We start from the raw sequence: 15,844 nt of genomic DNA, 5'->3' as shown, positions 1-15,844 counted from the left end.
GTAAAGCAATGGATTCAGTGTTGTTCCATTTCAAAGCAGCTTAATGTTTTCCACTTAGTTGATACACATGAAAACTAACAAAATTGAAGATTCTACTGATACTAACTCCAATGAATATTCAAGCGGTGAGAAACTGCATAATTACAGACTATTTATATATACATATAAAAAAACCAAATGCAAAACAGAAATAGCTTCAGACCTATACTGCACAGAATTATTGACTTCTCTAAAAGGAGGGGGAGGGGGGGGGGGGAAACAGAATAAAGTAAAAGAGATGAAGTCAAAAACAAGTTAAAGAAAAAAGAGTTATAAGCATAAACGGAGAGACGCAGTATTCACAATCGGATCAAAATTTTTGCATGGTAGGTAGCAGGCAAAACTGAAATGAGAATATGCTGACTAGCCTTCCAGGTGACTTTGCCAACCTCCTCCACATTTGGAATTAAGACGACATTATAGATGTACCAATCACATGAGTAATGGGTCCACAGAATTTCACTTTATCAAGTAAGCCCAATGAAGAAGTTCTCTAGCAACATGAGGGGAATAGATGCAGGTGCAAGTTTTTCTGTGAACATCTTTCCTCCATAACTTTTCCACCTTTGTGTTTGGAACCTTTCCTGAAAATATAGAACATATTGTAAATTTCTTTGGAACAAAGCTTTTAGTTATGCTCACTGGTGAACATAAAGCAAGTCTAGTACACTTCAAAATCAAGCAGAAGGTTCACATCAAACAAACAGTAGAGAGACATGCAGATTTCACGTGTTTTCAATTAATTTATGTTACAGTAACCAGGTCAACTAAAGCCCTCATCCCCATAACTTGAGCTATATGGATACCATTTTTCTGTTCCATTCTTTTTACACAACGGTTCTCAGGGGCTGCTTAACCAGTCATTACATTAGATCATCAAACACCGGGCTTTGACACTTGGTCCTTTGAAACCGTCTTACATCAGACCTCTGTTTCCCAAGTTGCTAAATGAATCCTGCTCCCTTGGGTTAGCTTATCCACACTCAGTCCATGTTGTGGGAACCCTCACAAATTGCAGCTAGGCATTGACAAGGCATGTCAAATACTGGTTCCACGTGATGTCCTAGCAAGTCTAGACAATTGCTCACCACGCTTAGTACACCATATCCAAGGAAAGCTCTAGCATATGATCAAACGATGAATTTCACGATTCATAGTCAATTGGTTTAGCTCACAGTTACTAAACAAGAGAAGAAGTGTGGGGAAAGATACAAGAACAGACAATGGGATAAACCATCTAAGTAGATCATTTAAGCTTGTTAAGCTTGTTTCTGGGTGAGCTTCTCGAAACAGAAATAGCACTATGCCGGAAATGCATGGAAGTTTACCGCCACTTGACCTAAGTAGTCGTCTTTTATCCAGGGTCAGAAATGTATGGAAGAGAAGTAGTTTTTGCATAATTGTTTAACTTGTCATGTTTCTATTAGGATTTGAAATAATATAAAGGATTTAGAGAGAACATAGATAGACTAAAAGAAGAAGAAAATGAAAAAGAAATCTGACATGCAATGGGAGTAAGAACATAATGGCAATTCACAGAAAGAAGACGAGAAAGAGGATTGTAGAAGAGGAAATCCACCTATGGTTTCGCACTATATATCACTTGGAGCTCCAAGCTTCCAAGGCACAACCTAATTATATTCCGTATTCCAGAAACATGTCAAAGACCAAACTAAACCCTACTGTAACTTAAAGCTCCTAATATGACTATAAATAGAAACTAAAGAATAGTATAGATCAGACTTGCTAGTACTAATTGTCAAACTTATTATACAAAGTAAAAATGATCGGAAAAAGTTTTAAAAAACAAATCCCCAGACTAAACACTAAATATCTGAAAAGACAAGAATTACAATAATAACCCCATGATACAGTAAACCCCCATCTTTTGACATGTGAGAGAACCCAACAATAAACCCATAAATAATAAGAATTTGCTAGCCTGGTTCCACACTCAAATACCTTTGTAAACAACTAAACCAAAATATTGTACAACATGGTTTTAGAGGTCTTTCTAAAGATCTCTATTGAAGGTCAAAATTATCAAAACTAAAACTGCATTCATATGAACTAGTGGAACATACGATCCATCCATGATTCTCTATAGATTGGTAGAGCATCCTTATATTTGGTACATCGGTAGGTGGTGCAAATCTATCAAGCCAGGAACTGACTACTAATTTATAAAACAAAAATTTTAGTGAAGAAAATTATGCAAATTGCATCACAGCATGTCCGGGAGTTCCAATTACAGACATAGTCAGCAAAAGAAAAAATAAATTCAGATGCAGTCATTCTAAATTTTATACTGTCATTTGGTAAGAGTAGAAAATGAAAGCTGCACCTAGACTAGTCACCCAAAATGTAACAGATACAGAATGTTGTTAAGAGACTATTGTCAAGTAAATAAGATAGCATGTATCTACCCACCCACCCCAACCCCCCCCCCCCCCTTGAGAGAGAGGAGGGGGGGGGGGGGGGGGGGAAGGGGAAAAGAAGTAAACTGCTTAAGATCTAATGTAGAGGATGCAGGTTGGAGCCATGTCCATGGTAGTATAAGACTCACCCAACACCAATATCAATCGCCATGGGCCATTTTCTAAAGTAAAGCATACCAAACACACACTCACATTACGTTACCAATGAAATAAGGTGTTCATGATAGAAGATGATAAAGGAAAAATAGATAATAAGACCTAATTTTCTGCAAAAAGGGTAATCTAGGAGCATCAGCTAGGAATGATCACTGGCATAGATTTTGGCCACTTTTCAATGCTATCACCAGAAATATAAGAAACCAATACTATTATTAGGCCTTCCAAAATTCACTTGTCTAACTGACCATACTCATATTTTTAGCAATAAAATAATTAGGGTGAAGTGGTATGTGTAGCATAGATCCAAAATCATACCCATCTTAGACCAATACCATTAAAAGTTGAAATCTCTCTTGCATTCTAGAGATTATGGAAAGGAGCTTACCTGTTTGGGTAAGTCAACTTCAAACAAAAAGAATTAGCATCTACAGAATTGAATAGGGTCCTAAGGAGCAACCCCACAGGTTTGTTATGGGGAGCATCCCCTACCATTACTGATTACATACCAAGACATAGAAACCATATCCCCTCTGCACTGTATAACACAGCCTCAGTTATCTACTGATTTAATAAGAAAACCATTCATGGGGCTTGCGTCTCTTCAGCAAAAGCCAAACCCACTCATAATCTCATAATGGATATACAACAATTAAACAGCCATGGCATCGGAGACACTGGATTAATCCATCCCATCCACCTTTAGGGTATTATACGTGCATTTGAATAATCATTGCCTATGTAATGTAAGAAAAATTCTAGTAAGCACATGCAAATTACGTCCATGGGAAGTTGGGAACACACTAGACTAAGGGTGTCAATCTGGAACCGAAACCGTATACCGAAACCGAAACCGCCCGCGTAAAACCGTACCAAACCGCACCGTTGCAAAAATGGTACGGTACGGTATGGTCAAACGGTATTGACCACGGTACGGTACGGTAACGGTTTTTACGGTCATACCGTCGGTATGTACCGAAACCGTACCGTTTTACCGAATTTGTACCGTAACCGTACCGTTTTGGGGTGTAAACATGTAAAAATGAAACCGTACCATTTTCGCACCGTATGCATACCATTTTTGTACCGTATATATACTGTTTTCATATACATACCGTTTATAAAAATCGGATTTATACCGCTTTTTGTATCGTATATATACCATTTTCGTACCGTACCGAAACTGTACCATATACATACCGTTTTATATACCGTTTTCATACCGTACCATAGCGGTAAGGTTGCGGTATTGAAAATAGGGTTCCTAAACGGTACGGTATCGGTATAGGGTACCTATTTTTGGTACCGTACCGATTGACAAGCCTACACTAGACGATCAAGTAAGACATTTCTTTTCAGTCCTCAATTTGAATTTAACTTGATTTTATTAATCTTTGTCTTACCTTGAGAGCTACTTACAGTGCACTTGATGTCAGCTCACGGATTTCTTTAACTGCAGCACTAATACCATAGACACTCATTTTCTTCACCTGTCATGCATCAAGACAATATCCTTTTCCCATCAGCAATAAAACCAATATGGAGATATAGCAAGTAAAATTTACATCATAAATTGAAAGTGGAGCTCATGAAAAGATTTGCCTCTAGCTTGTCTTCTTTAGCTTTGTGATTCTTTGGAAGTACACGGAGTTCATCAATCAACTGAATACACTCTTGGACATTCTCAGGTGACACAAAGTCCAAAGCCACATTTATGCAAGACTGCAGATCATAATGGATGAATTACAAGATTGTGAATGTGCAAGAAAAAAAAAATTATCAGCCAACCAATTCAAAAAAGCTAACTTTCTTCATTTAAAATCAGGGGCCTACAATGAGAGAAAATGGAACATAAGTCAGAAAAGATGACTAGAACATGTTTAGTCAAGGATGGAATTTCAGATCAATGTTTTCTTGGATTCATTAGATGGTGGGCCTTGGCGCAACAGTAAGGTTGCCCTATTGCGACCTAGTGGTCGCGAGTTCGAGTCAGGAAACAGCCTCTCCGTGAAGCAGGGGTAAGGCTGCATACATTATGACCCACCCCAGACCCCACAGTGGTGGGAGCCTCATGCACTGGGTACGCCCGTTGTCTTGGATTCATTCAGATCCAAGAATAAAATGCTTCATATTATCGGAAGAAGATTATAACAATAGCCCTAGAAGTAGTCTTTGCTAAGGCAGACAACTCAACTCGACTAAGCCTTATCCCAATTACCTGGGATTGAGCACACAAATCCTTTCTCTCTCTCAATTGGAGAAGCACAATGGTATGGGCCAGTTGAAGGGACCTCTCCAATTTTCACCTTACCAGGATAATACATACTGCAGAATCAACTTCTAATGACAGCTCCTGAGAACAAAATGTTGAATAGTCGCACTTGTGTTACCTTAATATTCCTAATTTGATATGGGCATCCCGCAGGAATGAAGATGGCTTCTCCAAGATGCTGATCAAAAGTCCAAGGTTCGACTTCTAAAAACAGCAGAATGATGTAAAATTTCAGCTCGTGATTCCCAATTATTGAGCAAACAAGAAAATGAGAAGGAAATTAGTTCTCACCGAACTCCTCCTTAAGCCTTCTTTTATGGGTTGTATCAAGAAAGAAGCTCTGATCAAGAATTGGATGAGCAACCTGAAGCAGAAACACTTAAATATCAGCTTTAAAGGACAGCTACAAATAGAACTCCTCTTTAGTTCAGAAATTTCTTCTTACCTGTTCAACTGGAAAGCAATATGTGTGCCTGAACTCACTGAAGTGCCTTCTTAGGTATTCTTGTAGCTTTGGAACATCTTCCCTACGGAAGACATCCCATTGGGCACCGCAGGAATCAGACACTAGTTTCGATATATGTTCTCTCTTTTCTTCCAGACAAGAAATCTCTTCATCTTCAGATTTTTCAGAGATCAGAGTATTTCTATAACAATCAGTTGGGGCATCAGAATCAGAGTTGGACTCTTCGGCATCCGATGTCTTCTCATCTTTGACACTACAATCACATTCTTCAGGTGTACTTGTGACAGAATGTAAATATGAGACTCCAGCTTCTCCATTGGGTAAATATGTATCTCCATTAACGTCCAGCATCTCACTACATCCTGCTTCTTCTGTGCTTTCACAAGACAAAGATGGCCTCCATTTCACAACATTTACTATATTCAGGTCCATAGAACTCCTGAGAGACTTATTCTTATCTTGAGCCTTGTGCTTTTTCTTTAATTTCTGTATCTCAGTTACCTGTAATGGAGGAATTGTTACTTCTGTTGTGTGCACCAGAACATTCACCTGAGCCAAGAAAGTGAAGGCAATGAACAGTGGAGACGCATAATTAGTCCCGACTCTTGACAAAATTTTAATCCAAATAGTAAATAATGCAAGTATAGTTTACAGTAGTGATGCGGATCCAGAGGTCAATAACCCTAAATTGGATCACTATGGGCCCACCAAAGAACAAATAGCTCAATTCAAGGAGATCAGTGGCAATCTTGTAATTTCTGGGGTAATTTAAAACCCTTTTAGAGTGAAATAACTGAATGGGGGCGAAGCAGGAATTAAACCAAAAGAGAAAAGAGTCAATACTGAACAGAAAACTAGAGGGGGAGTTAAACTGAAACTAAAATCCAGAATCAGGGTCTTTATTGTAATATCAGGGAACAGGGTTTAATTGTAAAAACAATAAAATCCCATCTTCTTCCACCTCTGGTTAACACAAACCAGCGGAGGGCTCCAACCACAGACAAAGCTGGACTCCTCAAAACAAACCAGATTGGTTGAAATTGTAGGGATGAAATTGCACTGCCCTGCGACCAATGTTCAACCAGAAATTACTAAGAAAATAGAGCTTAGGAGCTCCAATGAAAAAAAAGTTGCAGAAACTCAGGAAAACAGAGCAGGTTGTAAGAACAGAATATAAACTGGTGCAGAAACTGGTAAGTAATGTCAAAATTTAATAAATAATAATGATAAAGGATTAACTACCAAATTTCAGGGCTAATTAAAGAGTAATAATGAAAAATATGGACAAAATTAGAAGTCTGAAATCAAGGTATCGCTTATAGCAGGGAAAGAGGACATGAGAAGTAAGAAAGAAAAAGAATACGGGAGGAAAAAGAGGAAGAGAGTATTAAGAGATCAGACCTGTGAAAGAGGAGATTTTAGAACCGAGAAAAGGGAAGAAGAAGACGACCTAGTCGCACAGCCACAGCACACAGCAGTGTAAGAATCTCAAACCAAAAATTTCATTCAACTATCAATCGTGGGCAAGGCCCTTGCAAACATTGTTTTTAAAGAAAAACTAAAACACATTCCTAATCTGACTATAACTCTTCCCACACATGGAAGTTTATCTGTAACATAACTCTCTAAAATAAAATCAAAAACAGCAACAAACTACTATCCTACGTTGGAAATCTAATATAACTAATTTGATGGTCACATGACCATCCATATGACCACCATAGTTGTCACGGCGTCTAGGTGACCCAAAGGCGTTGGAGAGGATCCAAAATCAAGGCGACACCAACTTGGTGGCCAAGGCGTCCAAGGTACCCAAGTTACCCAAGGCGCCTGGACGCCTAGGCGACGCCTTGACAACTATGATGACCACTTAAACTGACCCAACAACTGAACCAAACCACAGATTGAACCAAAATTAAAAGAAAATAAAACAAGTAGCTCTTAGCCATCGTTACTGCATCAAGTAGCCCATGATATGAGGTCTCGCCGAGATCTTGGTAAATATCTCGGTATTTCAAGATACCAAGTTGAAACCAACCACGAAGCAAGAACAGAAAATAGTCTAGACCGAAATCTCGGATCCCGAGATTTCGTATTGGGTCGAAATGTTACAATCCACCTTATATAAAAAACAAAACTCGACTTGTCTCGGACAAAATTTCGACCAACTCTCAGTGGACTTGACTGGTTTCGTCAGGTTTTGAAGAACAACCCACCCCCCCCCCCCAAAAAAAAAACTCCTATTTGCTCCAAATCTTACCCAAACAAGCTTGGAACAAGAGGATTTGTTGCTCAACAACAACACTTGGAGGAGATTTGCTCCAAATCTCGTATTGCTTATTTAAGCTGTTTTACTTGAATTATATGTGTTCTAATAATAAAGATTGTGTGGAATAGGCCATAACAGTATAGATATACAGCGTTCACTACTAACCTAGGGTCCTAAGTCAAATTACCATTTTGGGTGTGAATTTAAAAAACTAAGGGTTCCATTATGTTTATAGGGCCTAAAATAGGCTGTCCTGCAAGTTTCAAGACCTAATTAGGTCATATGGCCTCCAAAACCAAGGGGTGCAATTTGAAAATAAAAATACATGATCTCAGCCGAGATCTCAGGTTTCGGACAAGACAACTCGGTTTTTGGCCTGGCCGTAACCATGCCCTAGATCAAGACCTCGAACCATCCAGTAACCCCAATTACCCCAACAACCAGTGTTTTCTTATGCAATATCGTGAATCATTTCAAATTTTTTTGAAAACCCGTCACCTTAGAATGCTTGTAAAATTTCACAAATATATTACAATGAACTGATGAAGTGTTCCCAGAAAATTATGCTCTTAGCTTCTTCCATTAGGTGGACAGAATGACATTGCATTAAGTATTTTTTATTTTATGCTGAAGGTGAGACCCCAGATTCAAACAAATTGAGTTTCTCCCACTTATGTCAGATTACTGGATCTATAAACTAACACCACAATAAATTATTGTATTTAGCTAGTTCTAGACCTCCAGCGGGACCAAGATAGCATGACTCTTATATATAATGAAAGAGATCATATATTACACAAAAAAGAAGATGAGAGCTTTAACTGCCAAATCCATCCATTATATCATACTCAAAAGTTTTAGCTTGCTATCTGGCATTCAAAAGTTGGAGAGGATCTTGGGTGCATTATCTAAAAACATGGCACAGATGTCAATCAGATCCACATCCTACTGTTAAAAATATAATATACACCACAGCCAAGAGTTTTCATATAAATAGCTGCTATCACTATGATATGCCCACGTTACGTTCATTTCAAAGAATTACCCAAAAAAAAGACAACAGATACAAAAATGTTATTTGTTAATCTTGCAAAAAAATCAAAATTTGTGATAATTCAATATTCTCTTTATTCCTTATGGTAATAAAATAAAAATCCCAGCAAATCTCTCTCTCACAGGAACATAATGAAAGTCTAGGAAATGAATGAGCATTTATTAACACCCAGATGGAATGACACTTAATTGAATATACATTTTATGCTTAAGAACAAAGACATTAAAGAACAAATTTCATAAGGTATTTATTATTACCAATCATAAGGATAAAAACTTTTGACAAAGATATCTCAATTAATATGACTTCCAATAAGCATCAGAAAGATTGAAGATACCAAGAAAACAAACCAATTTTGTCAGACAATAAACTTCAAACTAGGCTAGGGTATATCAATGAGAAGCAAGGAAAAAAACGAGAAAGCACGTAAATCCAAAACTAAGAAAGATGATCAGATCTTAAAATTACAGTTGGATATGAAGAATTTCACAATTGGTTTAATTTCAGACAATTTCATTTTGCATATATGAGAAGGCAAGAGTGTCATGATTTTATTCTGATTTCAAAAAATTTCAATTTGACATCAATGAGAAAGCAAGGAAATGAAGAAAAATAATATAATCCAAAACCTACAAAGAATTGAGAATTTCATGTTTCATTTTCATTTCAGAATTTCAAATGTTTGTCATTGGACTTATCCCAGGAGAGTCTCAAACAAGATTTGATTACTCCAACAAAATTTCTAAGAAATTTCATAAATTTGCAGATCTCATTGCCATCTTAATACAAACAAAAATTGATGGTGAAACCAAGAATCAAAGACCCTGAATGATTTATGCAGAAAGAAAGGAATCAAAAGCTTATTTAAATGCTTACCATATCAGATGAATTAAAATAAAGTTTAGTTACAGAATCACCCCGCCCAAGCTCCTCGGCTATCCCGTATGAAATATATACACGGGGACCCAGGTCAGGCTTTGAGAATTCCTTGGGCAACTTGACAGCAAGATTCAGAATACCAGAGTTAGGATTTGTATATTCTTGAAACGGTAAAGCACAGATGAATTCAGCATTATGCGCAGGAAGCTGTTCCTGAAACAAATCAGGAGAAGGCCAATCCTTCAATTTCAGCATCTCAGGCCACAGATTGGCATGTGTTCGGCCCTCTATATAACCGTTAAAAAATTGCTGGATCCCAATTTCTACCTGACAAGTAAAATTAGAACAGAACAATATGGATTAGCAAAGACATAGCACCCAATGCAACCCCAGAAGACGAAGAGAAACTGATGGAGGAAACAAATTAAAAAGGGGAGAAAATATCAACTCATCTTTTTTTTCATGTTTGAAGGAATTAAATGATAGCATGAAAGGAAAGAGTTACAAAACCAGGACTATACAGCATGTAGAGAGGTGAAAGTTGTAGCAGTTGATACAACCACCAATGAGTATTATACGAAATCTCAGACCGAAATTTCCCAGTATCTTCCATACACTCTACCATGACAGCCTCTTATATGCAAATGCATAGAAATTCCAGAAAAACCACCTCAAGAGGAGACTCACCTCCCCCCCCCCCCCGGGTATCCAATTACCAACACATAGGGTCCCCCATGGGGAAAGAAATGAAAGCTTTGAAGTTCCTGCCAAAGGCCGAAAGCCTAGGAGGTGAATAATTCATTATTCTCCCTGTTTGTAGCCCCACTCCTAATCACACCCTCCAAATGCTGACAATGAAGCTCAATTCATCCACAACCGTTTACCCAGGAGAGTTAGGTTGATAGCTCTCAAAAGCCCAATACCCCAACTCCCAAGCTTCTTTATGAGTACGTGATGCACATCTTAGAATTTTCTTCTATATGAATAATATTTTATTTGACAATAACGATACTCTATCAGAGAACCCAGAAAACTGACCAAACGCGCACATGGAAATGAGTCAGCTAAATGCCACAACTACAAACATGCTCTGAAGAATATGGAATCTCTGTTCATGCCATGCCTATAGAAGTGGAAGTTCTAGGCCTCAAGGATCTTGTCAATCTAATGAGATAAGCAAGCATCCATTTACTTGCTAGGCTGAAAACAATGTGGAAATCCAGCTAATTCTCACCTTCTTACTATTGACTAGGTGATACTCTCTTTTATCTCTTTCCAAGCCAGAAAAAAAACCTCCCAATCCTTCAGAACAATCCAACACTGAATCTTGACCCGTGACATGGAAAAAAGGTAGTAGGTAAATTAGATAATGCATCTGTAGTTCATATCAACTTACTTCCCTTGACCACAATACAAATACAAAGTCTTCCCCTAAACCATGCAACACCAAAACAAAAAAAATGGCAGCACCCCAGCCTATCCACTACAACAACAACAACTCAGCCTTATCCCAACTAAATGGGGCCGGCTACATGGAACCTTGCAACGACAAAAGATTAATAAAAGAAGAAAGAAAAGAACATAACAGCAATAACGGCACAACTCAGCATTATTCTAACTAAATGGGATCACCTACATGGATCTTTGCCCTCCAATCATCTCAACTCGAGGTCATACTTGAAACAAGACCTAAGCTATGCATGTCTTTCCTCAACACTTCCCCCAATGGAACGAATCCTTTTAAAGATAGTGACAAGAACTGTACTATTAATAAATCTGATGCTCAGGGAAAATCAGAGAACACACGTTCCCCTTAGCACCAGACTTGTACAATAGAACAATTCTTTCATTGAAGGCTGTGTTGCAGTCTATTGTATTCATCAATTATTTTATCTTTTTCCAGCCTCACCACTATGTCCCAAACAATATATTCATCACAATCCACCAACCCAACTCAAAGTATGGGTAAAAATAAAGAAAAGAAAAGATTCTGATAAATAGAATAATAATAGAAAGAAATCCTCAACTGCCTTTAAGGGAACCAATATTGACAAGTAACAGCCAATTCAATTCGACAGTACTGACCTCACACCAATCCAAGCAATCAGTGGCTTTCACAGTCTTGACATCATTCCCAGGCTTAGCACTGTTCCTTTCAAGAAAAGTGTGGAACATGACCACAGGATCCCAGCTCAAGTTTGACGAATTCTGGAGCACATTACGAACTATTACAGGCTGACCTTTACTTAAATGCTTTTGGAAATGTTCCAGGTTTTCATGCTGAAGATCCTCCATAGTTGAACAGTACAAGAAGTTATCATCAGAATCTACTCTGGCAGCTGCTTCTTGCAATTTCCCATCAAGTCCCCCAGCTTTATCATGCATGAGACTACATAAGGAACAGTGTGGTGAAACATCTATAGTTTCTGGAAAGTCATAACTGCATGCTATTTCTTCAGCATTTATTTCCAGTTCTTCAGTCCAATTTAATGGGAAAACACTTCTCAAGTCCAGGAGACTTTCACCACAACCACCAAGCTCCTTGGGTGGGCAAGAAATACTGCCATCACCACTATATTTCCAGTCTGGAAGTGTTGCAGAAGAAGCTAATAATGCACTACCAGAGTTTTTCTGAACAGAGCTTCTCTGCCTCATTCCAGGTAAGGTGCCTTGACGTATCTCTCGACAACAACTAAGGCAGAGGTCATAGGAACAAATTGAGCAGCTTCTATGGAAATCCACAATGGAAGATTGGCAGTTATCACTGATCCAAAATTTGAACAATAAATCAAAATCCTTACATTGGAAAAGCCAATTATTGTTAATTAAATCAAAATTTCCATGCAATATTGAACATACCAGTAAAGCTGCTCGTCATTACCACATTTTGCCTGCAGAATCTTAATTTCGGCTCGTGTTTTTCCTGTTAGCATAGAAAAATATCAGTAAAGACTTAAACAGGAACAGTGACTAGGTATAATCATCACATACGACCTTCAAGTTTTGCCTCTGTTTCCAACTCAATCCTCTGTTCCTGGTTGATTTGTTTCAGAACTGGAAGAAGCAGACAAACCAAATAATGGAAATGTAGGATTTTGGTAACCTTATCTTCAGCTTCAACAAAACCCTGAAAAAGAGGTCCACCAGGAGGGGTAGTTAGGCCATATGTAAATTTGTATGTCAGAAAGTAATAATTAACTGAGACCAATCATGTTACTACAGATACCTTCAATGCAATCCCTTTTGGCTGATTACTCAAGCACATCTCACAGTTGCAGGAGCAACGACAAACTGGGCAAGCCATCTTAACTTCTTCGAGTGGCAGTTCAGAATACCTAAATTTGGTTGAGTGTAAGCAGTGACTGGTAAATGGACAAATTACAAGAAAGGGGCATTACATAAAACAGTAGTCCATAATTATTGTATAACATCGGAATAACCATGTCTCTATATTCAATATGAGCCTAGCATCAACCCGTCTTGGTCTAAAATATAAAAATGTCTGAACCACACACACTTAAATTTACAAATTAAGATCCACTTAAAACATTATTCAGCTGTCAACCACTGGAGAGCCTAAATATGTAAAGCATCAAACTTTACAAACTCAGGTAGACTCAAGAAAAAAAATATATTCATCTAAAAAAAGACCAGACCGTTAAATACTTCAATTAGGCTTCTGTATTTCAGTATACAACATATCATTGTTGAACCTGCCAGTATTGATTCTAATAAGTATACTCTGAAGTATGTATTCTCAACTAACTTCTTTTTATAATCATGGATTACTTGGTAAAAAATCTGGCAAAATAAGCAAAGATGTGAATTATATCCAAACTCTTGTGTTTTAGTAATTCCATTGAATATTTCATTCCATATAATAAAAAGATTTGATGGGGTTAAATCGACAGTTATCGGTCTAAGAACGCCCTGCAAACTTATTCTCAGGTCCACATCGCGACAGTTTAGTCTTAATGATAATTATAATATTAAAAAAATAATGGAGAATTATTATGCTCACAAAGGTCTAATGTTTTTTCCAAATTTTACAAAGAATCTATTCTGCCACGTGGATAGATGATATGTACATTCCGACCTTTGGGTAGAGAGGACACGGTCTAGATTAGCCACATGTCATTTCAGAGTCTAATTCAATCAAATACCCCTTTTGTATTGGCACACATCTCGTGTATGTCCATGCATGTGTACTAGTACTTTCGACATTACTGTGCACTCTCCCGACTCTGAGTGGGAACAGACGGTAATAATAATAATAATAATAATAATAATTATAATTATTAAGACTAAATTGTCATCATCATCATCATCATCATCATCATATTATTATTATTATCATTATTTTAATAACAATAATTATTATTATTATTCATGGACCGTGAGACAGCTTCAAAGAAATCACAAGAATCGGGTTTCCTTCTTAACATGATATGCTTTGTGAGAATTGCATAATCCATCCAAGTTATGGAATGATTGCCATCACTAGGTCCTAAGGCCAATTTGCCAAGCCCATCACCAAAGTTCCCCTAAACATTTTGACACTTCCGTTTTTGTCTCCACTTAACTTTGTTAATTTTGAGTGAAGATGAACCAATCATGAGTCCCCAATTGATGATCTTGTAATTATTTGAATTTTTCTCTCACAATTTATGCTTTTTCTAGTTTTCTTTATTAGTTTAATCAAAGGAATCAATTTTGATCCATCACCCAGTCACTTGGATATGCATTTACATGCCAATCTCTTTTCTTTAGTCCCAATGGACTAAGCAAATTTTGATTTTGGTTCAGCACTCCTGCAATTTTTAAGTTGCTTCATTTTATCATGTTATATCTTTTCTAGCTTACTCCAGTGGTAGTTCAGTTTATACAATGGTCATTATACCTGAGTCTGATCATGGAGAAAAGCACCACTATTTTTTACACTATGGTTCAAAATCCGAATTGCCCTTCTAGGGGAATTTTAGGGGAAAACAGAATCACAATGTCATTACAATAGAAGGCTAGGAGACAGTAGAAAACCTAAGAGCATTCAAAGGATGAACCTTTACAAGAACTAAATCTAAATCATTAGGGTCTAAACACGGGAGACATTCCAGAGTTGGTAAAGGAACTGTTACCTTTCACGAATGCAATCTGTGCAGAAAGACTCTCTTCGGCAACTCAAACAATGAACAAGGTTCTCAGCATTACTTGTTCGGCACTGATGGCAATTCTTCTTCCCACCCCTCCTGGAATTGGATATGCTTTTCCCGCAAGGAAGAATCTAGAGAAACACAGAACCCAAACGTCAAGAAAAGAAAGAGGAAACTACTGCATTTTGCAGTACCGAAGAAGTCTGATACTGATAGAGCTAAGCGAAGACACCTGCAATGGGCCAACGGGAAGAGGTTCAATATTTTTGGACCGGAAGCAGCGTCGGGTAAAAGAAGCATACGAATCAAGCCCTAGTTTTCCATCGAAAGACGAGACGGCATTGCCAAAATCCCTGACAGGAGTAGGGGAAATGGCCATCAGCCCATTGGGCAAGTCCCTCATTAATTCTTCCCCGTTGTTACTCCCCTCGGAACTTCGCTTCTTCTTCCTCTCCATTTGCCTCCGCAGAAACATCCTTATCAATTCCAACTGCAAGTCACCCTTTTTCGACTTCATCTTCTTCAAAATCTTCACCAGAGAGTCCGCCACCCGAACTGCACGCTTCCTCTTCAACACTTTCGCCAAATTCGACTGACCTTTCACCGGAATTCCAAGATTCTGAAAATCAAAATCTTTCCTTACGGACACCGCCAACGAAGAAGCTTCGGCGGCTTTCTCACGGAGGGTATTCCTCTTGAGCTTCATAGAAGGTGGAACCTTCTTCTTGGACTGACGCAAACGAGCCTGGTAGAAGTGAAAATCGCAGACACTCCTGTTCTCCATGACTTGCATCAAACACCTCCATCCTCGACCGTCGTTTCTCCGGCAACGGAGATGTTCCGGCAGCTCCCCGTTGTCCACCATGGAAATGTCGATCTTTTTCCTTTTTCCTACCCGTAAAAAAGGAAAAAACGAAGAAAATGAGAAAGAAAGCGACAAGGGGAAAGACTGATTACTACCCTTTTCGTTAGAAACTAATAGAACAACAGATAGAAACAGGGGCAGTGGAGAAGGGCGAGAATAGCGAGAATAGCGAGAATGGCGAGAAGGGTTTATGATAATAGAGATTTTGGAGAGATATAAAGAAGGAGGGTTTGCATCATCATCATCATCATCAAAT

General features: G+C 38.1%; 1 protein-coding gene across 4 annotated transcripts; it reads right to left on the bottom strand.

Annotated features, from left to right (window-relative positions):
• Positions 1-510: 510 nt before the first annotated feature.
• Positions 511-15,627, bottom strand: LOC122640764 (lysine-specific demethylase JMJ25-like). Of its 4 annotated transcripts, XR_006329743.1 has the most exons (14): positions 14,956-15,627; positions 14,709-14,854; positions 12,800-12,908; positions 12,568-12,700; positions 12,433-12,496; positions 11,659-12,337; positions 9,571-9,900; positions 5,351-5,920; positions 5,197-5,269; positions 5,024-5,109; positions 4,236-4,355; positions 4,037-4,123; positions 1,543-1,655; positions 544-623 (listed from the first exon to the last, which is right to left on the bottom strand). XR_006329743.1 is itself a non-coding variant. In XM_043834012.1 (13 exons), exons 1-12 carry the CDS (start codon positions 15,586-15,588, stop codon positions 4,049-4,051), a joined length of 3,018 nt encoding a protein of 1,005 aa, XP_043689947.1. In that variant the 5' UTR covers positions 15,589-15,627; the 3' UTR covers positions 511-623; positions 4,037-4,048. The 4 variants fall into 4 exon arrangements, 3 of the variants coding, with proteins under 3 accessions (XP_043689947.1, XP_043689949.1, XP_043689948.1); XM_043834012.1 differs by lacking the exon at positions 1,543-1,655 and having other exon boundaries at positions 511-623; XM_043834014.1 differs by lacking the exons at positions 544-623; positions 1,543-1,655 and adding an exon at positions 893-1,057.
• Between the last annotated feature and the right edge of the window lie 217 nt (positions 15,628-15,844).

The sequence above is a fragment of the Telopea speciosissima genome, chromosome 9 (assembly GCF_018873765.1).
Source record: "Telopea speciosissima isolate NSW1024214 ecotype Mountain lineage chromosome 9, Tspe_v1, whole genome shotgun sequence".
Lineage (NCBI taxonomy): Eukaryota > Viridiplantae > Streptophyta > Magnoliopsida > Proteales > Proteaceae > Telopea > Telopea speciosissima.
This window is presented reverse-complemented; position numbering and strand designations above follow the sequence as displayed.

Bases quoted from the DNA above. Each gene is read 5' to 3' on its own strand.
- LOC122640764 (XM_043834012.1), bottom strand. From the start codon at position 15,588: ATGGTGGACAACGGGGAGCTGCCGGAACATCTCCGTTGCCGGAGAAAC. The intron at 12,909-14,708 runs GTAACAGTTCCT...AACCAAATTTAG, and splicing joins ACAGATTGCATTCGTGAAAG to GTATTCTGAACTGCCACTCG. The intron at 4,124-4,235 runs GCAAATCTTTTC...GATGCATGACAG, and splicing joins CTAAAGAAGACAAGCTAGAG to GTGAAGAAAATGAGTGTCTA.